The sequence below is a fragment of the Acinonyx jubatus genome, chromosome A3, assembly GCF_027475565.1.
Source record: "Acinonyx jubatus isolate Ajub_Pintada_27869175 chromosome A3, VMU_Ajub_asm_v1.0, whole genome shotgun sequence".
Lineage (NCBI taxonomy): Eukaryota > Metazoa > Chordata > Mammalia > Carnivora > Felidae > Acinonyx > Acinonyx jubatus.
Window position 1 is genome coordinate 61,093,500 of NC_069388.1, and position 24,715 is coordinate 61,118,214.

At 50.4% G+C, this 24,715-nt stretch overlaps 1 protein-coding gene across 7 annotated transcripts in view; it reads left to right on the forward strand.

The window, feature by feature from the left end:
- Positions 1–24,715, forward strand: part of FAM178B (family with sequence similarity 178 member B) — a 113,937-nt gene that overhangs the window by 62,819 nt on the left and 26,403 nt on the right. For 6 of the 7 annotated variants that reach the window (XM_027072604.2, XM_015074118.3, XM_015074119.3 and 3 more), the window contains exons 9-12: positions 5,429–5,543; positions 12,002–12,095; positions 12,377–12,553; positions 12,826–12,923. In XM_027072604.2, coding sequence (XP_026928405.1) covers positions 5,429–5,543; positions 12,002–12,095; positions 12,377–12,553; positions 12,826–12,923 — 484 coding nt within the window. Of the gene's footprint in view, positions 1–5,428; positions 5,544–12,001; positions 12,096–12,376; positions 12,554–12,825; positions 12,924–13,706; positions 14,449–24,715 lie in introns of those variants that run through there. The other variant, XM_053200493.1, reaches the window with a different exon arrangement.

Genomic DNA, 24,715 nt, shown 5'->3' on the forward strand with positions numbered 1-24,715 from the left:
CAGCTCAGGAGGAGCAGGTAGAAAAGGGAAAATGAAGGTCAGTGAGGTGGGTTGCATGGCACAGAAGGGATAAAAAAGAAGGGACAAAAAGAAGACTGAAAAGGATGTGGGTAGACAGAGCAGTCTGGAGAAGGAGCCAGCGGGCATGAGAGGCAAGAAGAGAAGGTGGGTCAGAGCTTCTCCGGGTCCCAGGCACACAGTTGTCTGTGGTGAGAGGCAGCGTCAAGGTCAGGAGAATGCTGGGCTCCATCCTGTGCTCACACTGCTGTTGGGGCAATGAGATGTGCATGTTTTTAAGATACAGACTTGATGCAATATTGTGTTTTTACCACATACGTGGATAATAACATCACTCCATCCTCCTAAGACCAGTTGCTTCCCTTTGCCCTTCTTCTTTGCCCCAGTCTTCAGGGTGGGTGTGATATGGGCAGGCGGGCCGAGAACCCAGACGGGGTCCCGCAGGCTTCGCGCAGGATAGAAATCAAAGTGAACGGGAAGAAGTGAGAGCAGAGTTTACTGAGCAGCATAAGGGATAGAGTATAGCAGATGAAGTGTCTGGAAGACTCAGGAAAGGAGAGTGAGTCTCTCCTTTGCTCGGGCTCTGAGGGTTTATTGAGGATGGTGAGCATGTCCTCTCAGCTACCCAGGAACCAGTCAGAACAAGGACAAAGGTCCAGGTGTTCTCCATAAGTCACTTATGCTCTGGAGCCAGGGGGTCTTGGCGTCACAATGTCTAACGGCAGCTGTCTGGAATACATACGTGATGACCCACCTGGTCACTCCTTAGACGTTATCTACTGTGCTGGAAAACTGCAAAGAAATCATTAACTCCTTGACCTTTACAGTTAGGACATCCATTCTTTGTACTATAAGGTATGTGCAAGGTGGGGCTGCAGGTCCTAGCAAGAACAGACTCAGGAAAAGGAGAAAAAGCGGTTCTCCTTGGAGTCCCTTCAGTGTCCCTGTCTCAGGTGAGTCCTCCCTCCCTCTCTCTGTGCCCTTCCCCTCACCCCTCCAGCACCCTGGGCTCCAGGCTGGGCCTAAGCAAGGAAGGGCACCTGGCTTCAGGGTGCGCCCGCCCCAGGATCCTCCTTCTGTCTGTACCTGCCCCCCTGCAGTACCCAACCGCATTCCTTCCCTGCCATTTATGCCACCCTGCATCGTTCTGTGTATTTATTTAATGTGTCTTGTCTGTTTCCCTGCTAAACCATCAGCTCCATGAGACTAGGACATTGTCTCTTTTGTTCACTGCTGGGCCCCCAGCATTTAGAACAACACCTGGTGTTCAGTTACCATTTATTGAGTGCATAAAAAGTTTAAATGACAGGCTAAGGCCAATTGACTAAAGCCGGTGATATTTTACAAGTGTGAATTTAAATACAAAAGCGCAGGGAGGCACCTAGATGGCTCAGTCAGTTAAGCGTTTGACTTGGCTCAGATCATGATCTCTCAGTTGTGAGATCGAGCCCTGCATCAGGCTCTGTGCTGAGAGTGAAGCCTGCTTGGGATTCTTTCTCTCCCTCTCTCTCTCCCCCTCTCTCTCTCTCTCTCTCTCTCTCTCTCTCTGTGTCCCTCTCTTGCTCAAGCTCTCTCACTAAATAAATAAACAAACATTAAAGAAAAAGTGCAAAGAGAAGTTAAGTAATTGGGAGGATTAGAAATGGTAAGGTGTGTTGAAAAGGATACCTACAAGCCCAAAGTGGTGTCACTTAGGCCAAGTCACCAAACCAGAGCTTAATCCTAACCTAATGGCAGTTTCAGCCTCCCCTAAGTGTCAGTCTGTCAATCAGGAATTGTGTGATATGCACTCCTGAGGTAATCTGTCTGTATTATAAGATGCCTGCCCTTTCCCACTGAAGGAAGGTGACCTTGCTTGGAATAATCCTTTCTTTTCTTTTGCTAACAACTTTCTTACCCCACCCTCCTTCCTATAAAACCTGCCATTTTGTAAACTCCTTGGAAAACCCCTCTGCCTGAGAGGTGGGGTGCTGCCTGGTTCATGAATCACTGGTTCATAAAGCCAATTCGATCCTTAAATTTACTTGGTTGGATTGAGCGGGGCGGAGGGAAGGGGTTTAAGTTTTTTTAAGTTTATTTATTTATTTTTGACAGAGAGAGAGAGAGAGAGAGAGAGAGGGAGGGAAGGATGGAGGGGCAAAGAGGGAGAGACAGAATCCCAAGCAGGCTCTGAGCCATCAGCACAGAGCCCGAGGGGGCTCAAATTGGCAAACCGTGAGATTCTGACCTGAGCCAAAACCAAGAGCAAACGCTTAATCAACTGAGCCCCCCAGGCACCCCTGGATTGTTTTTTAATAGATTGTAAGCCTCCCCTAAATGCTGTGAGTCTCACACTCCAGTTGGGATCTGGGCTCAGTCTGATGGGTCAGTATCCTACTTTCCATTAGGAACCAGCACCCCCCATTGAGGTTCCTGGAGAATTGTAGTGTCTCTAAGATGGTGTCAGGGAATCAGGACCCAGACACATGGTTGGCCCTCTCAAGGTAGCCACCCCATAATATTCATTAGCAATTCAATTTGGAGGACGCAGAGAGGGAGAGAAAGACCAGATCCCCCTGGACCCTGTGCCCTGTATCAGACCATTAAGGCCCAAGATGGGAGCTGGTGGGTGAGACGCTGTGACAGAAGCCTAGGGAGGAGAGCTGCTGGGGCCAGCACGTCGAGCCGAGGAGCTTCTTGGGATGTATGTGGTTTTCCCATTCCCTGTAACTGGTGCCAGGAGAACAGAGGCGGTGGTGTTACGTGAAGCAACACTTCTTCTGAGGCACAGATGGAAAAGTCACTTTTATTTTAGGCCCAGTGCTTCTCTTCCCCTGCCTTCCCCCGAAGCATCAGTGCCATCCCAGGAGAACCACCTAAAGGGATGCTTTCAGACTCACAGTCTCTAAACAGAGACCAGATGCTCAGGGCTGTTAGCCATGGCATTTAAAAAGGCACAGGGCCCCGATGCTCCCTGGGGGAGTCACCTCAAACGACTGGTGTGGGTGTGGAGAAACTGAGTTAGGGAGCTGGAGCCTTGTGTCTGAGTTTTCTTCTGTGTCAGCTCTCCGGAAAACCCCCACTCGGGACAAACAGTGCTCAGGAAAAGCTGAGCGCATGGCCTACTTATAAGCAGTGTTAATTATGGGCTCTTGGGCGCCTGTCGTCGCTTAACCAATTTCCAGGGCTGTTGATTGGTTTATCCCGAGGCATCCAGGCCCCTTGCTCTAAAACCGCTCCTGACACATCAGCCTGGGTCAAGCTGTGGTGTGGAGTAATTACTGGGTGGGGTAGGGAAGGGGGACAGTAGCCGGCTTCAGGTTTGAAGCTGGCGGCACCTGCACTGCTGTTCCCAAGGAGTCTTAAAGCAGCTGATACACCTGCACCAGCCAAAGAGGGGTGAGAGAGTGGCCGTGCACAGCACCCTTTGGGGTGCTACACTGCTGGCGGGCTGTTCCCGCCCAGCTGGGCCTCCAGGGCCTCAAGGAGGTTGATTCTCTTTGCACATGCCTGGAAAGTTCATTGGCCTGCCCACACATGCGTGTGTGTACGTGCACAGTCCCTCAAGGGCCCTAGTAAACAGCTCTCTCTCTCTAGTGGAATCTCATTGTGTTTTGCAGACTTCATTCTTCCCAGCTCGTTTGTGCAGCGGGCAAGGGGTTCATTACTCTTACTTGTTAAGTTGCCCGAGAGGAAAAAAAACAAACAAGAAAGTTTTTCCTCCTCCAAGAGTCTAATTACTTGTTGGGTGAGCCCTGACCCATATACATTTCCACAGAGAGAGACACCCGATGCCAGCAGAAGAGATGTCCTTGGACAGGATTCAGAGACCCTCTGCCGGCCATTCCCCCAGCTTCTGGCTCTGCAGCCATACCAGACTCTTGCCAGAGCTTCATAAGAGTTTAGGATGCTCTGTTTCTTGCCTTGAATTACTGGACATGCCATGCTATTTCATGTGTCTCTCTGCCTTTGTCATTTCTGTCCCTTTGCTGGGTGCATGTTTCCTTTCCCATTACCTGTGCCTTATTCCTCACCTTCCCCACTCCCTCCACCTCCAGTCAACTCCCCCTCTGAGCAGGCTCTGCACCTCCCATCCTCCAGTCAACTCCCCCTGTGAGCAGGCTCTGCACCTTCCATCTGCTTCAGTTGGTTTTGAGCACATTCCCTTGTGTTTACTTATCTGCCTGGCTCCCCTCCCTCCTAGGCTGTGAACTCCCTGAAGTCAAGGTCTCCATCCAGCCACCTTTTTATCTTGGGCACCTGGCATGGTTCTAGCCCATGGGGGATCCACTGAGGTGGGCTTCTCAGAGGGAACTCTCACCCCCAGAATGGCAAAGGGTCAAGCACATGCTACTAATGTGCTTCTAGCCTAGTTTCCAAGCTCCTGATTCTGACACGTCACCTGCCGTCAAATTCAACGTTTGTCAAGGTTCTTGACACTGGCAGTTTATCTTGGGACTGGTCTTCAGGTTCCCTCTTATTCAGGTACTACTCAGTCAGGTTTGTTTAGGATTCTCTCCGTTCAGCTTCCCCACCCACCAACCCCTCCTCTAGGCACTAGATGTGCAGGGTGCAGGGGTGGGGGGGCATTTACATTCAAATAGGGAGAGACAGACAAGAAACAAAATAATAAATAAGATAACATAGAGGGATGATAGTGCGGGGGCCTGAACTCCACCTCTTGGTGGGGTGTGGAGAGGTCACCATGCAGAAGAGTGCGTGAGAAGGAGATAGTCTTGCAGCCATCTTTGGGAAATACCATCCTCCATGTTGTCTTTTGTTTTTCTAGCTTCCTGGTTCTGAAAATGCCCTTGAGTAGTCTGACTGAAGAAGAGCCCCTGGGTACATAAGGTTTTTCCCTCTCTGTTAGTGTGGCCAGATTATCATTCATGTTTTGTTACACCAGTGGAGAGAGAATGGTACTTTGAGCTCCAGCTGGCTTCAAAGACACCTCCCAGGCTGCAGGGAGTGCCCTCGGCTGGAATGGTGGACCTAGGAACACCCACATGTTGCAGCAAGGGCAGTGTCGAGTCAGCAGGAGGTTCAGAGCTGGCCTCAGCCCTTAGTGGCAGAGGTCCTGGGGCAGCAGAGACTCTCATGTCTTCCGCATCTGGCAGTTTTGAGGCCTCTGGTTTAGGTGTCTTCATCTGACTCAGCTCTGGGCAGCTCAGTGCTCTAATGGAGCCCATTCACTTGAAGGTGGCTAGAGCTTGAAGACAGGAGAACATGAACAGCCAGGTTCCCAAAGCTCCCTCAGATGTCTCAAAACTGCTGGTTGCTTGATTCCTCCAGAAAACACCTGTGGTGCCAGAGAATGCAAACACGGTCACCTTGGGCCAGGGGCTGTCATGCCCAGCCCTCCCTTGGGAGTCATGTGCCTGTCCTCCTCTGCCCTCCCTAACTAACCCTCTGCTCTCCCTTGGCCTGACAGATGGAGACAAGCACTGGTGGTGCCCCTCCCTGCAAGAGGTCACGGAGGTGTTTCACAGCCTGGGAGCCCGTAGCCCTGCTCTGGGCCTGCGTGAGCCCCGTCAGCACAGTGGGAGGTGAGTACTGTCCTTTCCTCACTGTCCTTTCTCATTTGTTCAGCAGCTGGGGAACTCACTTCAAACCTGTCAATTTGGATACATTCAATATGTGCAGGTTTTTCCATATCAGTTACACCTCAGTTAAAATGTTTAAAACAAACAACAAACATTACCCAAAAAAAAGAGAGATCCGTTCTTTTGAACATTTATTCATGTTAGGAAATATTGAAGTATTTCCTATTCTGAGGAGATGGGAAGGGAAGAAAAAATTAATCATAAAGTATTTCCTATTCTGTAAAGGTAATACAACGTAATGGGCCATTCATTGTACAAAACTATCCATTTCATTACTGTTTGTGGCATCCTCCGTTCCATGAGCATTTATAAGTTAGAAAAAGGTGAGGTACCTGGGTGGCTCAGTTGGTTAAGCTTTGGCTCAGGTCATGTCTTACAGTTCATGGGTTCAAGGCCTACATCAGACTCTATGCTGAGTGTGGATCCTGCTTGGGATTCTCCCTCTCTCCCCCTTGCTTTCTGCCCCTTCCCCATCCGTGCACTTGGGCACACGCCGTCTCTCTCAAAAATAGATGAACATTTAGGGAAAAAAAAGAGGAAAGATTTCCTCTGATTATTATATAAAATTATGTGCATTTGTGGGGGGGAGTTAAAAAAAATTCCCAAACTCAGGCTCTAACCCACATGGTGAAACAGAGTCTGAGGGATTATAGAACAAACCACACACAAGTACCTGTGGATATGAGTATCACACCGTGAATGACAAATGGTGAATGTTTGGATAAATGACCCTGCTCCCAGCCTAGGCGGGGAGGGGGAGGCACAGGGAGAAGAAGCAGGCACAGATGAGTCTTGCTGGTTTAGCTGACATCTGTTCCTGCCCCGTGGTGACTCAGAGCCCTCAATGCCCCTCCTCTTCCAGGACATGTCCCAGTCTCTCTGGTCTACCTCTAAGCCTCAATTTTGACACATTACCTAATATCAACCCATGGCCAGCAAGGCACAATTTTACATGTAATTTCCACAGTGGCCAGTTTTGTTCTGTGGGTGCCCCCTTTGTGTGCTGATCTGGGTTGGGGGGTGCTAATTTGCATAGGCATTGTCCCTGCTCTCTAGGAGCAGAGACCTAACAATACATAAATGGCTATTGTTGGGTGCACAGTGATGAGGTCTGGGTTGTAAAAGTGTTACATATTATAAACTTGTTCTACAGATTATATTACATTCAAACTTTTTCTTGACAATTCTTTGAGAACATATAACAGGGTTTTTAGAGCCCTGGATCGGATGTTACATGGAAGCCCGCCCCCACCATCCTGGTGACAATCTTCTGGCCCCAGGAAGTACAGGGACCCTTACCTTTGCTGTTGCAGGCTGGCGGGTGTTCCTACTCGGGGAAGGCCCAAGCTTCCTTAAGAACCTGTTCCACAACTGTGTTTAGTAATTGTCTGCCAAACCAAACCAGACCAAACCACACTCGCTCTGCTATAAATACCCTGCGCATGTGCCAGCCTGCCTCGCTCCTGCCCCTCTCCCTTCCCGTGGAGTTCCATATCTGGTGTAATAAGCCACTTGCCTCTTCCCCGACACAGAGCTTCAATCACACCACCTTCTAGAATGAGTCGAGGAAAGAATTACACTTGGAAAAACAAATGCAGGTTGGGGGAAGGGCCTAGGGGGCCTGAAGAGTTCAGAAGAGCTATTTCTAACTGTTGTGATGAGCACTTGGTATCCACTTGGAAAGTGAGAGGTGCCACTGGAGGCATATAACCACCCAACTTACTACACACTCTGCAAAGAGCCACTTTCTCCCCGCCCTTCTCCCTTCCCCCTGAGCTTGACAGCTTCCTGCTCCTTCGGCTTCAGGACAGATCCATCCACTTTGGAGGCCACAGGGGGCAGATGGGCATTAGAACTGTGGCTGTTTAAATCTGCCACCTCAAATCCTTGGGAACACAAACCCCTAGCATGCATTACCAGGCAGTTGGCCCTGGGTAAGAGGAAGGCAAAGCCATGTTGTCCTAGAGTGTTGCCAGAGCTGCATGGTCACATTCCCAGACGTACCGTTTGGACAGCCTACCTCTTTCCTTGGGCCTCACACTGTTGGCACCGTTTCCCCACAGAGGATTCAGAACTGGCCTGAGGATCTGGCCAATGGCTTCAGGGGTGATTTCCCTATTGTGACCCTATAAGAACAGACTGGACTGCTTGTCCAGCCACTCAGCCTAGGGAGGATTTTCTGCCTGAACACAGCCTCCTTTTGAAAAGCAAATAGACACATCCTGGAGACCCGTCCAATGACGTCCCCAAGATGTGGGGTAGCAGAGATGCTCAGGTGGGTTAGCTGGGTTGCTGGTTGGTTGCTGCAGTTGGGGAAGCTCTGGGAGTCATAGGGTTGGAAGACAGCTCTTCTAGACTATTCAGGAAGCACTATGAAGGTTCTGGAGTCTCCTCCACCAAAGGTATGACACCCTTCATGGACACATGGGCCACAAGAAGAACATCACGGCAGGCTGCCTTGTCCCCATTGTCCTCCTCATCCTGTTCCTGACCACGCTCAGGCTCATCCCATGCCAAGTGGCTCCACATCACATACTGTTCTGTTGACTTCCAGGGATGTCCCAATCTAGGGCTCTCCAGCAGAACAGATGCTCTGGGGCTCCTCCAGGGCACCCACAGAGCCCCTGTAGTGGCCAAGACTGGAAATGAGGGGTTAGGATGTCTCTGCACATGGCCCCACAACTGGACTGTCTTTTTAGTTACTATGAGGAAGACTGGTCTTTCACCATGTATTCCTCATCTCAGATTTCCTTGAAACCCATCACCATCTCTTCGAATGCTTCAAGATTTCCTCTCGGAAGATATAGTCCTTCTGCCACTGGGCCATATGACAAGACTGGGGAGGAAGGAATCAGGAGGATCTGTGGGGGCAAAAGGGCAGAAGAGGGACCAGAGCATGAACACTGACCAGGAAGCAGGAGCAAGAGTTTGAGGGGGCTGGTGCCACCCGGCTGTACAGACACTCTTCGTCAGGTGCCCCAGTCTCACCTGGGAAGGCAGGGAAGGTCCTTGGTAGCAATGGCTGGTTATCCAAGGCTGCTCCCCAGGTTACAAAGTCCATCTGAAAGTCCCAGTCAGATACACGGGACTGGCCACCAAACTACCATAGTCTGGTACTGGAAACCTTCATCGACTTAGTTCTCTGAAAGGGCAGCCTGGTGCAGAGGCCAAATGGGTAACTAATTGATGGTTAATCCATTGAAAGAGCATCCTGTCCAGTGTGCAGGAGGCTGGTCGCTGGCCGTCTTGAGACAGTGTAATTCAACCCAGGTAAAATGTACTTCTCTCTCCCTTCCCGTTAGCTCAGCATCGAATTCCCTTTACTGCATTGACCTCGCCCATAAGGCCTGGACAGCAGGTCCAGTTTGATTTAGTAGTACAGGCCTAGGGGAGAGCACGCTACTCACAGCCTGCATGGTGGGACCCTGACCACTGGGCACTTTCAGGATAGCCCTTGGTTACAGTGGTGGCCATGCCCCTATGGCTCTTTTACCATGCTCCTGCTGAGAATGTCGGAGTACATAAGACGTGCCCCTCTTACAATCACTGAATAAGTGTAGAACAGCATCGCCATGACCCAAGCTCTAGCTCCTGGGTCCTGGCCACAGGCTGAGCTCTAACCCTGCCGGCTGGGGGTCAGGGCTGAAGGGAGGGGCAGGATGGTGAAGCACTTTGTTCATGGAGTCCAGTTGTGGGACCCCTCCACTCAGGAGGGGAGTGAGCTTGCCAGGCCGTGAATGCCTGTGCTCCCTGGCCACCTGCTGGGAGCCTGGGGATGGAGGCCTGGGGATTAGCCGGCGCTGCACCCCCAGTATAGCAGTCACAGATGCAGACATTTCAGACAAGCGGTTCATCAGAACCTCAGAAAGGCAGGGAACAGGGACCCCCATTCTGTTGCCTGCTGTTTCCAAGGAGAGGTGGCACAGGAAATGCTGGAGCACACACCGCGAGGCTGTCCGCCACCCTCTCTGGCTGTCCGCCAACCCTCTTGGGGAGGGTTCTTGTCACAGCCACGCTTCCCTCCCCAGCTCACGTTTTCCACACTCCTCCTCCCTCTGGTGGCACCAGACTGTCTGAAAGCCCGTTCCTCTTCAGCAGAGTCACGGTCTATTCTGTGCCTGCCTCCATCCTTTGGGAAGTCTGAAAGCATTCCCACTCATGCTTCCATACCCCATGCATGCCCACAGGCTGGTGCAAACCGGAGCACCCCTTATATACTGACACAGGCCCAGCAGGTGCCCAGATGTGCAAACACCAGCCTCACCCATTCTCTGGCCCTAATAAATGCTAAAATCTGGAAGAATGGCCAAGCGCAGTCATACCCTCCCCTCCACCCCCTCGACTTTGTTTTGTTGGCATCAATTTCCCGGGCACCTAGAGATGGAATTCTCCTACTTCGCTTTGAATAAGCAGCACCAGTGCCAAGTAAAAGAAGAGCAGAGACTTTTCACTGGAGCACGCAGGAATGGAGCTTTTTCTTTGTCAGCGGTCAGGTGGCTACACTGGAGCCTGTTATTGCCAACAGTGTTGCTGTCATCAGTATCTTCATTTGTGGAGAGCCTGCTGTTATCAGGAACGCCAACCAGTTAATAAGAGTAGAGCAGTAGATGAGACAGCACAGGGAGCCTGGTCATAAGCTTACCTCAACAGTATGCAGCAATTAACAGTATACATTTGACCAGAGAGACAGAATCAGTGAGGCGATCTTGCTCTGATTTTTATCCAATGAGCATGTGCCTGGGGAAGTTTGTGCAAAGGTGGTACAACTCTGTTGTCCATTGATGCCTCTCTTACTGTAAGGACCTTGTCACCCTGAATATGACTCTAGTCTTTAAAGAGGTTTGGGGTGTGTGTGTGTGTGTGTGTGTGTGTGGTGGTGTTTTTTGTTTGTTTGTTTTTTATGACCCTAAGTTCTAACTTCATCTCAGCTCAACAAGCTTTGTTTCCACACTAGAGGAAAACTGGCCATGCTAGGCTTATCGGTAGGCAGCCTGTTAGTGTGAACCCCTTTGGAGGAGTTCTCAATGATAATTTTTATTCTTTCATCATATTACTTGCTGACTTTGGAAACTAGTCCCCATATAAGCTACAATGTAGTATACTTCTTAATGCATGCAAAATGTCACCATACCTGTGTGGACAAAGAACTTCTTTGAGGAAGACTCTTTTGGGGCAATGGAGTATGATATCCTGGTCTCCAAGTCCCAGAAAACTAAAGCCGGAGGCCTGGCGATCTGAGAGAGATGATTCATTTTCAGAAATACAAAATTAAAGCTGTGCTGTCTACTTAACAGGTTTACAACCAAATTGGAAATATATATGAACCCCCACCCCCACTCCCACCCCCACAATGGATCCCAAACCCTTAGACACTTCACTTCCTGGTTCTTTCCCTCTCCATTTAGAGGGCTTATTTTCACAGACTTTGCAATGAGCATGTACCAAAGAACAAAGGGAGGAGGACTGAAAGTCTCTGTGTCACCTCAGGGAATGTACATTTGTTCCAGTCAGACTACTCTGTACCTTACATGAGCATAGGTGATGTCTGGGTAAGGCTGTAACCTCTGTAGTACTCAGCCAATGAGGAACCAGGGGAGGGACTTGCACGCTAGGAGATAAATTGCTGTAACTGCCCCGAGTGTGCCTGTCCATCAAACACTCGCTCTTGCAAGAACGTTGATTAAAGCCTCACTTCACTGTGCTCCAAGTCTCCACATTCCTCTTTTGATTTGGGTTAGTGGGCTTATTTCTCACAGCTGGAGTGGCAGCAGTTGGGAGCCAGACTCCCGTGATCTGGTGTGGCTCATTCTCACACTGAGTCTGGATGGCTTGTGTGGACCATAGACATCAGCAGAAGTGATGGGATGTCACTTCCAAGACTAGGTTATAAAGACTGCAGCTCCTGTCTCTGTCATTCCCCTCTCTCTCAGATCACTCAGTTGGGGGCAACCAGGTGCCATGTTGAGGAGCCCTGTGGAGAGCCCCATGTGGCAAGGAACTGGGGGCCTCCTGGGGCACATGAGTGAACTTGGAGTGAGCTTGCAAGCAGCTCCTCCTGCCCACTCCAGCCTAACATGACAGCAGGCCCACCTCCAATATTTTGGGGGCAACCTCCCAAGAAATCCAGAGCCAGAACCACCCAGCTAAGCTGCTTCTGGATTCTTGACTCTCAGAAACTGCACAATGTAATAAATATTTATTGTTTTTGAGCCTCTGTATTCTGGGATAATTTGTTAGTAGCAGTAAATGACCAACACAGACAGGGCATCAGGGTCCCAGGCTGAAAGGATCATGCATGGGCTCTCTGTTCTTGAGCAAAAGCAGGCCCCCCTCTCTGCCTCTGTTCTCCCCTTGTGCCCACCTCCTCCCATCTCCTTCCCTTTGCTTTTGTCTTACCTTAGGGTGCTTAAAAATAGCACTAGCTTGAACTGGAGTGAGCAGCAGGACGCCCCCCTGGAGATTGCCTTGGATGTCAGCCTGAACTACATCTACAAGGTGAGTTACACACCCATTTCTGCTCACCATCCAGACCTACTCAGCAGTTGTATTATAGGCACTGTGCCAGCCACCAGGACTGATGCTGTGGAGGGCTCACAGCCCCCTATGCCTGGGCCTGCCCCCTGAGTCCACCGTGGGGGGTTTGACTTTGGGCGTTGGTGCTTGTTTTCCTCAGCTCCTGCCTGGCATGGCCAAGGGGCTCATGATGCCATCCCCTCCTGCCCAGCCCCATCTCCAAGGGATGCCATCCCTGGCCTAGCACTCTCTCTGTTCTCCAGTTCCTAGCTCTGTGTGCCCTAGCCCAGCCAGGGGCCTACACTGATGGGGACCTCCTGGGCCTGATTGAGCTGCTGTGCCGAGTTGGCCTGGATGTGGGGCTTTGCCTGCTGCCCAAGACTGATCTTCAGCAGCTTCTGCTTCTGCTCCTTGAGAACATCCATGAGTGGCCAAGGAAGGTACCATGAGCCAAAGCCAAAGCCCTAGCCTCTTCTCTAAGGTCCTGAGCCTCCTCACATAGCCTTGTCACTAGGGATTAAAGTGCCCCTAGAGTACACTCAATGGGAATAGCAGGCTTGGAGGCCACCAGGATGCCAGGGAATACTCCCTCCAGTCCCTGGCCTTTGTGACCACATCTTACTTCTGGCTTCCCTGCTGAGTGGGCTGGTGAGGAAATCAGGGTGGAAGGCAGGCCCTCTCATAGCCCACCTAATGCCTGCTATCCCCACAGCTCCAGAAGCTGTGCTGCAGCCTGAGCGAGGTGTCCGATCACCACCACAACCTGCTGGCGCTCGTGCAGTTCTTCCTGGACGTGACCTCCCGGAGCAGGTGGGTGCTCCTCCACCTCGGGCTCCTCCCTCTGACACTCCTCCCTTCCCCTGGAACAGGCTCCGGTGTAGGGATCCAGAATCCTCCCCATCAGTCCCAACAAACCTCCCCCTCCTGCCCAATCTCTAAAACTCAGGAGAAAGAACTAAAAATACAGCTCACTAATGAGTTCATTACGAAAGGAAAAAAAGCCTAATTTTCTTAACATGATCTTATTAGCAAAACAATTGCCTTATACAATTAGCTTCTGACTGCAGCACCCGCCTGCTGCTCCCAATCCTTGGTAGAGGGTTCCTTCTAGTCATTCAGACCTCCACTGCAGGAAGTCCCCTAATCACCCCTCCCCACACCTCTCCCAAACTCTCAGTTCATCTTTCTGCTTTATTTTATGCATAGCATGGCCTTCTGCCAGAAATTCTCCTACTGTTTGTTCCTTATTTATGGTGACTCTCCTCTATGTTACCTCCAGGAGAGCAGTCCCTTAGCGGAGTCACTGCTCTTATCATCCAGCATCTAAAACAGTGCCTGACAAGCCTACGGCACTCTGTAAATCCTTTTTTTTTTTTTGAGTGAACAAACAAGGTGAACAAATTCAGCCCTCGGGGCAATGAGGCCCATTCTCTGGACCTGGCCCCAGTCTCTTCTCTCCTTCCTTCCCCCCACTGTAGGCTACAGCCACAGGGTATTCCTTGCCCATCCCTGAGCCAGGAAGACCCCCGGCCTTCATAGGCACCTCTGTAGTAACCCTCCACTGGGGCCATCCCCCTGCACCTCTCTCTTCAGGGGCGGCTTCAGGAAGCAGGCTTGGCATTTCATCCAGACCCACATCCCCAGGGCCCAGACGAGTGCCAAGTGCCATCTTCCTCAGCTCAGATTCAATCCTGAGTTGGAGAGTTCAATCTCCTGCCTGTGAATCTGGTTGAAAGAGAGGAGGCCTCTCCACAGTCCTGAAAGGAAAGTTGTTGCTCTATATTTGAAAGAACTGGGCTTCTAGAAGCTCTCTCTGAGGCCTGTAGGTGTGAGTACTAGACCAATGCCTCAGTGGGTGCCATTTGCATTAAGCCCAGACACATGGGACTTTTTCCCATATGATCTCAGGAGGCTGACCTCTGCCTTAAGCCTCCCTGCTCAACCCCAAACAGCTAGTGCACTGCATTGCACAAGTCAGAAATTGTAGTCCTGGAAGTCTCTCTCATCCCCAGCTCGTTACCCCTGTTCATCACTAAATCCTGTCCATTCTGCCGTCCAAATCCCAAACCCTTGTTTGTGGTTGCCTGTCCGTGTCAGCTCCATGAGAACAGGTATGTGTCTGGGTCACAGCCACCTCCGTCCCACCTGCTCCTGTTTTCCTATCACATCTGTCACCGGGATGGTGGTAGTGGCATTTTCTGTGTTCATCTCTCAAAGTCCTCTCTGTGGATACATGGGATTATTGTGTCTCTCCCTCACCTTGCTCCCCTGTTTGCACAGTGGAGTCCAAATGCCTCCAGGGCCCCATGTTGTCCAGCCCCAATTTCCCATTTGCTCCTAGCAGGCCATATTATTTGTACTTGTTTTTCTCACTTTCATGTATATATATATACACATGTATGTGTGTGTTTACACACATATACGTGTGTGTGTGATGAACCTCATTCTTTTTAATAGCCACGTAGTATTTCATAGTATGCACACAACCAGTCCTCCATTCTGGATATTTATCCAGGGTACAAGCTTTGTACATCTATGCAGATATTTCTATACAATGAACTCTTTGAGGTGAAATTGCAGTCCTAAAGTATATACATTTAAAATTTGGCCTCCAAAAAAAGCTGTATCAATTGAGAATACCACCAACGGACATGAAAATGCATGTTTCTACACTGTGTATTCTCAGTTTTGTGTGTTTTAGTCAATCTGGTGAGTGAAAAATGTCATACTCTGATTCTAATTTTTATTTCTCTGATTGCCAGTGGTCTTTTGTGTTTCTTTTATTGTATGTTATATCTTGATGCTTCTTGCCCATTTTTCTATGAGGTAATCAATCTTCTTATTAACATTGATAATTGTTTGTTATATATGCTTCAGAACTGTATTTTCTCCTAAGGCTGTACATTGTCCTTTTTAAACCTTTGTGCATGATATTTTTCAGTGACCTGAAGTTTGTGGAGTTTTTTTTTAATTTTATTTTAGAATACATTTAGATTTACAGAAAAGTTATGTGGATAATATAAAGGGTTGATTCTAATTAAATCTTTCTTTCTTTCTTTCTTGAAAAGAAAGGCCTTCCCCACCACAGGATCACAAAAATATTATGTTATATTTCTCCCAATACTTACATTAACTTTGTTACTATTGGTTTTTAATCCTGTCTGGAATCTATTTTTCGGAGGTATGAGACAGGGCTCTAACTTGATTTTTTCCACCCCTGAAGAGCCAGTGAGGCCAACACCAACTTTTCTTTATGTCTTCATGATCCACCTTTCCCAGCAGACTGGAGACTTCCTTCATCATCTCCTAAATTTATGATGTCATTTACCTATTAGTTGAATCAAACAGATTTCAGGAATCCATGTCTTTTACAGGGTGTTGTTGTAGCTCCAGGGCCTTTGCTCAGTGTTCCTTAAATGTCAGTAGTTAATACAGTGGAACAACCTCACCTCCCTTTCAAACAGACACATCAACTAGGGTGATAATTCCTAAAGAGGGTTCATCAGCAGGATGGGTGTCATCTGTTTAATTAGAAATTTTATCTTATTTTCCTAAATAGATAAAGCTTTCAAACCGAATGAAATTCAAAAGGCACTATAGAGCACATGTTTAAAATGTGTCCCTACCAGCCACCCAGCCTGCCTCCATTTCTTGTGTGTGTTTCTGTGCATGTTCTCTCTGCCCTTCTTTTCACTTCAACTAATGTTTTGGCAATCATTCCAAATTGGGTCAGAAAGAGCTTCTAATTTTTCTTTACAGCCACACCGTGGCTGTGGTCTTTAGTTAGCCGCCCCCCGCCCCTCACCCCCTGCTCCCTGTGGGGGCAATGTTGCAGGAGCTTGCTGGCAGCCTTGTTCTGCCCTCACTGGTGGCTGCCCCACTGGGCTTGGTGCCCAGACTGACCCCCAGGAAGGAGGGCATATTGTTGCGCATTCTGTCACATTCTTAGTCTACTGACTGGTTAAGCACAAAGTGAGAACTGTCACCAACATTTGTGTGATGCACATCCCCACCCCGCCCCTCGCCCCCCCGCCCCCATCTTGTTGACCAAGACTTCAGGGATGCACTGTAAATTTAAGGAGAGTTGAGCTCAACCATGAAAAATGAAAGTAAATACTGAAGCCAACCATCTGAAATGGGGCCAATGGGAAGGCTTTCCCTTGGAGGAGCATCAGTCTTGGGACTGTGGCCCCTCTGGTGTAGCTCCAGGGGGCTGTGGGGAGGGGACTTGCCCTTCCAGCTCCTGTGCAGTGTCCCCAGTATGTGTTCTGAGCAAACTTCTGCAGACACTCCCAGGAGTCAGCCCTTTTAGGGGGAGGACAGAGGCCAAGGGCTGCTTTCAGTCCACTGAAAGCTGTTGTACACAGGCTCTGGGACCCACCTCCTTCACCACCCGCGAATGTTTATTAGATATCCTGTGTATGCTGCTTAACTGTGGCCTCCAAAGTGGAAAGGAAGATGAAACCAGCTTGAGCAGGCTGCCGGATCAGCCGGATTCTGACCAGCAAGTAGCAGCTGGCTGCTAAATGCAGGAGCCGTGGGAGAAAGTGGCCTTCAGAGTCTTGAACACTGGGTATAAGAGCACATGCAGGCACACCATAGCTTTCCCCACACCCTCCTTGTTTTCCTTCATCTTCCATGCTGCTCGCTCCCCTCAGGGTAGGGCCAAGGGCTGTACCATGGTAGAGTGTTATGTCCCCCCACCCACCCTTGCACTACCCCCAGCCCCCAACCCTCCCACCCCCAGCTAGGTGCAGGTCCTAGACCCCTTCATTCTCTCTGTCCATCTGCCTCTGCTGCCTTCATGTCCTGGGTGCCGTGTTCCACCATGACTCCCTTCCTGTATGCTGCCTCATGTGTCCTATCCCTGCATTGGCCCCTGACCCCTTCTGGCTAACCAGGACCCATTCTGAATCGCTGGCCAGCCTCCATGGGTCCCTCAGCAGATTCCAGACATCGCCACTTCCTGCTGCTGAAACCTCTGAACACCAGCAAACAGCACCGTCCCTTCTTTCTCCACTGACTTCTCCACCCACACACCTAGTGGACCCACAACTCACCTCCTTCCTTTCCTCCCGACCCCACCTCCCATGGTCAGGACCCCAACAGTCCTATCCCTTCCAGACCTTCTTTACTTATCCCTTCTTACTCCTATACCTTTCACTTTTTATTCTCTACTGACTGTTCCTTAATACATACATGCCTTCATGCGTCTCCTCCCTTAGAACAGCAATTCTGCCTTCACCCCCTCCTCCAGCTCCTGCTACACCTCCGAGCTCCCCTTCCCCTGTTCTCCCTTACTCCATCCACCCAAAACAGACATTCTGAACCCTGCCCCGCCCCCTCCCCCCGCCCCGGCCCCGTGGTGGATTCTTCAGAGATCAAGAGTGTCATAGGAAGTTCTCACCTGAGAAAACAGACATTCAGACTCTGTGGGTGGGCAAGGCCAGAACATTCTAGAAGGAGGCAGCCAAGGTCCAAAAACCCTTGAAATTTCAGGTCTCAAAATCTGGAGGAACAAGAGGCAGGATGAAGGTCATGTCTACAGGTCAAGGGGCCATGCTGGAGCTGAAAGGACAGCAAAGGAAAACTGGGTCACAATGAAGCCAGGAGTGTGAGGGGTTGTGGCTGAAGAGGATCTGGCTCACGTTTATGAGTGGGTGTGCATGGGGCGGGGGTTGGTAGGGGTGACCCAAAGAGCCAGGAGTAGAGGAAATGTACTTCATCTGGCACTGTGGCCAAGTTGCCTTATCACCACTGACCTAATGGCCCTTCCTCAGGAACAAGCTTATCATTTTCTTCCTTGACTTCACAGTGTTAATTCTCCTGATTCCCCTCCCCCTCTTTGCCCCATCCTTCTCACTCGCCGTCATCCATTTCCTTCCTCCACTGCTCCTCAAGCCTCAGTTTGCCTGGGGATTCTGCCCCGGTCCCTTTCCTGTGGTCACTTGGCACAGTCTCAGGGAGCTTTCCGGGCTGAGTGCTGTGGTGCTCTGTCTATATGGCCCTGCTTCAGGACTCCAGCTCCCCCTCCCCAGGTGCTGAGTTTCACCCTGCCAGTCTACCCCAGGATGCCTCTGCTGAAGATGGTTACCTTATCTGGGGCTGCGTGCCTTCCTCGGGAGCAGCCCAGTGCTGGGGGCACAGTGGCCTGTCCCTCTGCCTCGACCTGGGATATCTCTGAAGGCCCTTGACAGCTCCAGGGGTCCTTGCAGGGTCAACCACGGGTTCTGCTGTGACTACATTGCAACCTGGATTTCCCCTTTGGCTCAAACCTGCTTCCTTCATCCTTACAGGAGGTCGTCTCAAGAGCACCCCTCTCCCCCCTCCCATAAATTCCCTGCATGCTCACCTCCACTTCAGAGTCCACCTCCTAGGGAACTTGACTTGATACCCCATCTTGTCCACATTCATGGCTGCAACTCCAACCATGTGCCAGCAGCTCCCAAGTCAATACCGTTGGCTAGACTTTTCTGCTAAGCACCAGATCTGTGTGGGCAAGTATTTCAGGTTCCACGTGTGTGAAACAGAAGTCACCACCTTCTGAGGAGGACCACCTTCTCCTGTCTTCCTTGTCTCCATGTTGGCATTAGCACGTGCCCACTGTCTGAAGCCCAGGGGCAGTCCCCTCCAGCTCCTCCTCCCCAGCAAAAGACATCTCTCCTGCCACCCTCACACAGTTCTGCCTTTTGCCACAGCGCCCCTGAATTGCTGCCTCCTTCCAGGCTGTCTCCCATCTGACCCATGCCTCCACTGTCCAGCCTTGTGACCTGGCTTCAGATGCACAGCCAGCCACGTCATGCTTTTGCTTTGTTAAAATCCCTCAGGCTTCTATCCTCAAGATGAAATTTAAACAGTGGCATACTAAGACCTTAGTGCCTTCTCTTCCAGTCTTACCTTAACCCCTTCGCATGTCCCCAGCAAGCTCCCAAACTCCAGCCTCCCAAACTCACAATTTGTCCCCGAGTCTTTTCATTTTTTCTTTTTTTTTCTTTTAATATTTTTTGGGAGAGCCCAAGTGGGGGAGGGGCAGAGAAAGGGGAACAGAGGATCTGAAGTGGGCTCTGTGCTGACAGGCTGACAGTACAGAGCCTGATGTGGGGCTCGAACTCAACGAACCGTGAGATCGTGACCTGAGCCAAAGTAGGACACTTAACCACCGAGCCACCCAGGTGCCCCATTGTCTCTGAGCTTTTCAACGTCAGTTCCATCTTCCCAAAGAAGCCTCTTCCCTTATCCCTCTCCTCCTTCTCTTTGCCTGGTTAGCATTTCCTCGACCTCAAGACTAGGCTCAGACGGGAGACATCTCTCCGAAGATACTTCCTGACACAGGGCCCTGATTGTTGGCACCCTTGGCTGACTCCTTGGGCTAGGAGCGTCTTGAGGGGGGAGGTGTGACTTTGCTTTCTGGGCCCTTGGAGCCTGGAATGAGGAGGGACTCATGTGTGTGTGCATGCTCATACTCATGGAGCTCTCGCTTTTGGAGGGCAGAGCTCAAAAAGCATAGAGTTGGTTTTTTAGTAGCCAGTTGCAAATGGAAAGATGGCTTGGGCTGGCTAGGAGATGGTGCAGTAACATTTTGAATGTGGATTGCATGTAAACCTAGTGAGGAAAGAAGTAGGAAGTATCCAGAGACAGCAGGGGCTGCACCCGGAACTCAAGCATGATCTCAGCTTTTGATAGATAGGGAAGATGGAAAGTAGGACACCAGAACAAGGCAGATTGGCAAACCACGTGGACCAGTGATGGCGCCGGTGGAGAAAACTAAGGCCCATAGAAGGGACTTTTGTGAAGTTGGTTTTGAATAAAGGAGTGCTGTTTTGGGCTGGCAGTGACATGTCGACACTGATGAAGAGAGGACAACACTACCTAATTCCTGGTTTGCTCCCCTCTTCTTTGTTGAGAAGCATCATTTTTCATCTCAACTCCACTACTGATAGAAGGGAATCGAAGCCGCAGACAGCATGGGCAGAGACTGTATGGAAGCCTCCAGCTGTGCGGAATGGGTTTAAGTCCCCTGTGGTGGGTGCAAGCACGTCCCACATCATTGCTGGGGGAGGAGCACATGGGGTGCCCTGGGTCAACGGAGACCTCTGGAGGTGGGAAGGGAGGGCAGGATGAGCTCTCTTCACTCAGCACGGCGTATGCGGCGGGCTTGAGGCGCCCCCCACACCATTCTCCAGGGACAGTTTGTGAGCACATACACAGAAAAGGAAGCTCTGCTTTCTAGGATTCCTAAGAATAAATCCTACCAGACTAGCCTCATTTATGTTTTGACAGGCCAACCAGAATAGTACTCTGGAAAGGACAGTCTGGGCTTTTGTAGGGCGCTTGGTAGAGACTACCATTGTATCCTGAGGATGACAGGAGAAATGTCGGGCTTCTCATCACAGGCGCTGCTGGCCATCAGAGCCTGCCTGGAGGGCAGGCCCCCAGGACACCCAGAGGCTTGTCTTCACTGACAGGTTGGTCAGGGCAGACCCAGTATCTCAGATGAGGCCATTAATGGAACAACGGTCAGACTCACACATGACATGAATACAACTGACAGCGAATGGAAGATTCCAGAAGATCTCAACAAACCACAATGACAGTCTGAGAGGAAAAGGGAGACCCAGCTGCACAATTAACAACAGGATCTGGGAAATGAGATTTGACAGCAAGACGTGTGAGAGAGACTTTGGGCTCAATCTGTGATCAGGGTGGCCAGGAAAATGGGCGTTAGTTAGGGCCAGCTCTGAGCACCTCACTGACTAGAATGTTAACAACCCCCAGGGCCTTTGGAGGACCCAACCCACAGCAGCAGAAAGATTCTGAAAGAGAGAAAAGTGTAGTGTGGCTGTTACACCTGGAGAAGAGGGAACTATGGGAAATATGGCTACTTCCCTCAGGTATGTTGAGGACCTAACTAAATAGACAAATATTTGGACATTAGATGGGGTGACTTTGTTTTTAATTTTTTTTTTAGCGTTTATTTATTTTTGAGAGGAGGGGCAGAGAGAGAGGGAGACACAGAATTGGAAACAGGCTCCAGGCTGTGAGCTGTCAGCACAGAGCCCGACATGGGGCTCGAACCCACAAACTGTGAGATCATGACCTGAGCTGAAGTCAGATGCTTAACCAGCTGAGCCACCCAGGTGCCCCTTAAGTAAGCTCTGTGCCCAATGAGGAGCTTGAACTCAAGATCCTGAAATCAAGAGTTGCATGCTCTACTGACTGAGCCAGCCAGGTGCCCCTAGATGGGGTGACTATTAAGATGTTTTCTAAGCCTGAGGTTCTGTGGATTTCATCAGAATACCAAAAAGAAAGAGGGAAGAAAGGTGGTAAGGAGGATTGGAGTTGGGTCGTAATTGTCCATAGGAACTTTATTTACTAAATAATAGTAACTTTTTTATTTAGTTCTACATTTGGGAAAGGACACATCAAAGGTAGATACTCAGTGCACTTAGCAAAGGGGACCGTATGTATAACTACGACTATATCATAGGACCATAGATAGAATGTCATCTGCTCCCCAGAAGCCCTCTTGAGCCTCTCCCAGGCATTCCCTCTACAGAGAAAACCACTTCCCCGACTTCTTTTCCATAGATTAGTTTAGCCTGTTTTTGAACATGTGTATAAATGGGACTGTACAGAGTATTCTCTCTTATGTCTGGCTTCCTCAGCATAGTGTCAACACTTCGTTTGTGGGATTCATCCATGTACAAGTGAGCTGTAAGCATCCATGACTGTCTGCATCCTGCCATCTCTTCCTGTCTGCACTGTGCATGCCCACACTGATGAGTACCCTAACCTGTGTGTGGATGACTGGGCAGACTACCAAGGAAGTTGCCCTAACCTCTAAGCCTAGGGCTTAGTCCTTCTTGCCTGGGTAGCACATGCTCACATGCAAGGTGGACTCCAAGTGAAGAGGGGGTAGCATAAGAGGTGGCTGTGATGCATGGGAGGCATTGTGGACAGTCCCTGAGAGGCAAGCCAGGCAGATGCCCTGAGGCAGGGTGTTGGGCAGCTTTTCCACAGCGGAACAGGCCACTGTTGTTGCTTCCTGAGCTGCCCTAGAGATGTGGAAAAGGCAGCTCACGCCTTTGGCCAGATGCCTGATGGCCTTTTAGGGTAGTTCAGCCTTGGCAGGGCCTGGTTCCCCTCCAGAGAAGCAAAGATGAGGGGCCCCAGAGGGGGCTGCGTTGACCAGTGTGGTTGTCCCAACATCCTAGTGTCCCACTCTGGTTGGTGCCTGGCTCCTGGCTGGGCTGCCCCTTGCAGGAGCTAGAGGGAAGGTTGGATGCTGGGAGGCAGAACGCCTGCTTTCCACTTCCTGGCTCTGCTGTGGATTTGGGAAAGCCATTTCCAGATTTCCCAGAGCCTTAGACTCCTCTTAGCGCTAATCCAGTGTCCTGATTTTACAGAGGCCCGTGGGGGGCAGGGGCGGGGAGGGGCAGGGCTGAGGCAGAGGCCTGGCCTGGTGTGAGCTTAAGGCTGGAGCTTGTTTCCTTATATGACAGTGGCTGGGATGGCTCCAGTGGCTTCTGCATCCTCCTTTGTCCGGCTGGTTTTGAGTTCCAGAGAGGCCTTGCCGGGTGGGGTCGGGAAACTTCTAGGAGAGGAAGAGCCCCTGGCCAACCTCAGCTGAGCCCATGGCTCCTTTTTCTTGCCCCCTACACAGTTTGGGTGTTATTTGGGGTGAGTCCTTGCGTTTTCTCCTCCGTAGAGTAAGTTCTCAGTCTAAAATTAAAAAGTGGCCCTATCCCCTGTCCCTGTGTCCCGGTGGGAACTGAGATCGTGTTTAAAAGGCAGGAGACCATCAGAATGAAAGGCAGTGCACAGAGGGGGACGGCGAGGGGGAGCATGTCACCTTCAGATGTGGGTTCCTTTTCATCCATTCACCCAGTGCTTTTTCTGGTGCTTTTCTTCTTTTCTGGACAACAACCCTGTCCTGACCCACCCAGCCTGCCTCTTCCCTTCTGGAACCACCCCGGCTCTGCTTCGCTGGCCTGCCAGCACCCCCACCCCTAGGTTGGCCCCTCCCCGCCCTCTGCAGGGTAAAGGAGCTCCCACACAGGCCTGGGTTTTGGATTAATGAAGCCCAGATGCAGGCCTTCTGACTCTGGCTACAAGTTAGCTTTGGAGTAGCAGCACAGAGGGGCCATTTACCGCCCACTGTGCTCCAGGCCCAGCTGCTGCCGGGGCTGCTGGGGAACAGCTGGAGAGCAGGTCCTGACTGCCAATGAGGTGGAAGCCATGCGGAGTGTGTGATGTGGCCAGGGAGAAAATGGAGGGTGGGGCTCTGGGTGAGGGGTAGGGGTCTGGCTGCACTCACAGGATGATGAGGGGCTCCTGTTTGCTATCCCATGAGGCAGTCTAGATGAGGCTGCCTCTCCACAGGTCTCTGGTCCGGTTGGAATGCTGAGGGGCTCTGCAGAAAGGGGTCAAGTCTAAAAGGAGAAAGGGTCAGGGAGGGCCCCATGGGTTAATGTCAGGTCTTCCGATCAAGAATGGACCAGGGAGGGGCACCTTGGGCTCAGGTCATGATCTCGAAGTTCCTGAGTTTGAGCCCTGCATCAGTCTCTATGCTGACAGCATGGAGCTTGCTTGAGATTCTCTTTTTCTCTGTCCCTTGCCCACTCACCCTCTCTCTCAAACACTAAAATAAAAAAAGGAATGGACCAGGAATGGCTGGCCCCTCCCTGGGTTGCCAGATAAAATATAAATATTGCACGGGAGAAACTTAATGCTAAGCAAATTACTCTGTTTATCCATAAGAAGTTCAAATCTAACTGGGCAGCCTATATTTTTACTGGCTAAATCTGGCAATCCTGTCTCTCCCTGCAGCTGAATTTCTTCTTTAAGTAATAGTTTTATTGAACTACAACATACAAACAAACAGAACACAGACCATCAGTGTATGGCTCAGTGGATTGCCACAAATCGAGCACATGTGAGACCAGCTCTCTGGTCATGAAATGAAACAGGAGCAGAACCTGCCTACCCCCCAAGCGTCACCACTATTCCCGGCTTCCAACAGCTGCTATTTGCCTATTTTTATACTAGATGTAAATTAAATATAAATTAAATCATACACAAGTATTCTTTTGTACCTGGCTTCTTTCACATGACACTGTGAAGATCCATGCCTTCGGATACAGTTTTAACTCACTGTCGTTAGGCATAGGGTTGAGTTGCGTAGATGGAGCCCAACCTGTGAATGCATTCTGTTGGCATATCAAGAGTACACTTCTGCCTCTCGTGTGTGTGTGTACGTGTGTACCTAGGAGTAAGCTAGGTCATGGGGTGAGCACATGTTCATCTTTAGTAGATCTTGCCAAGCAGTTTCTCAAAGTGGATTAAATTCCCACCTGCTGTGTATGAGCATCTCTGTTGATGCTCACCAGCAGCGTGCATTTCCCGTCTTTTTCAGGTTCTCCTTTCTGGTGTATGGTGGTGTTGCCTGCAGCTTCTATTTTTTCTCTTTCTAATCAAGAACCTGTTGCTTTGTTGATTCCTCCGACTTTCATGACTAAGTGCTAAGAAAATCAACAAGGGCCCTGCGTCAGCCTGCTCAGCCCCACAGGAGCCGTTCAAGGAGGCATCCCTCCCCCACCTCA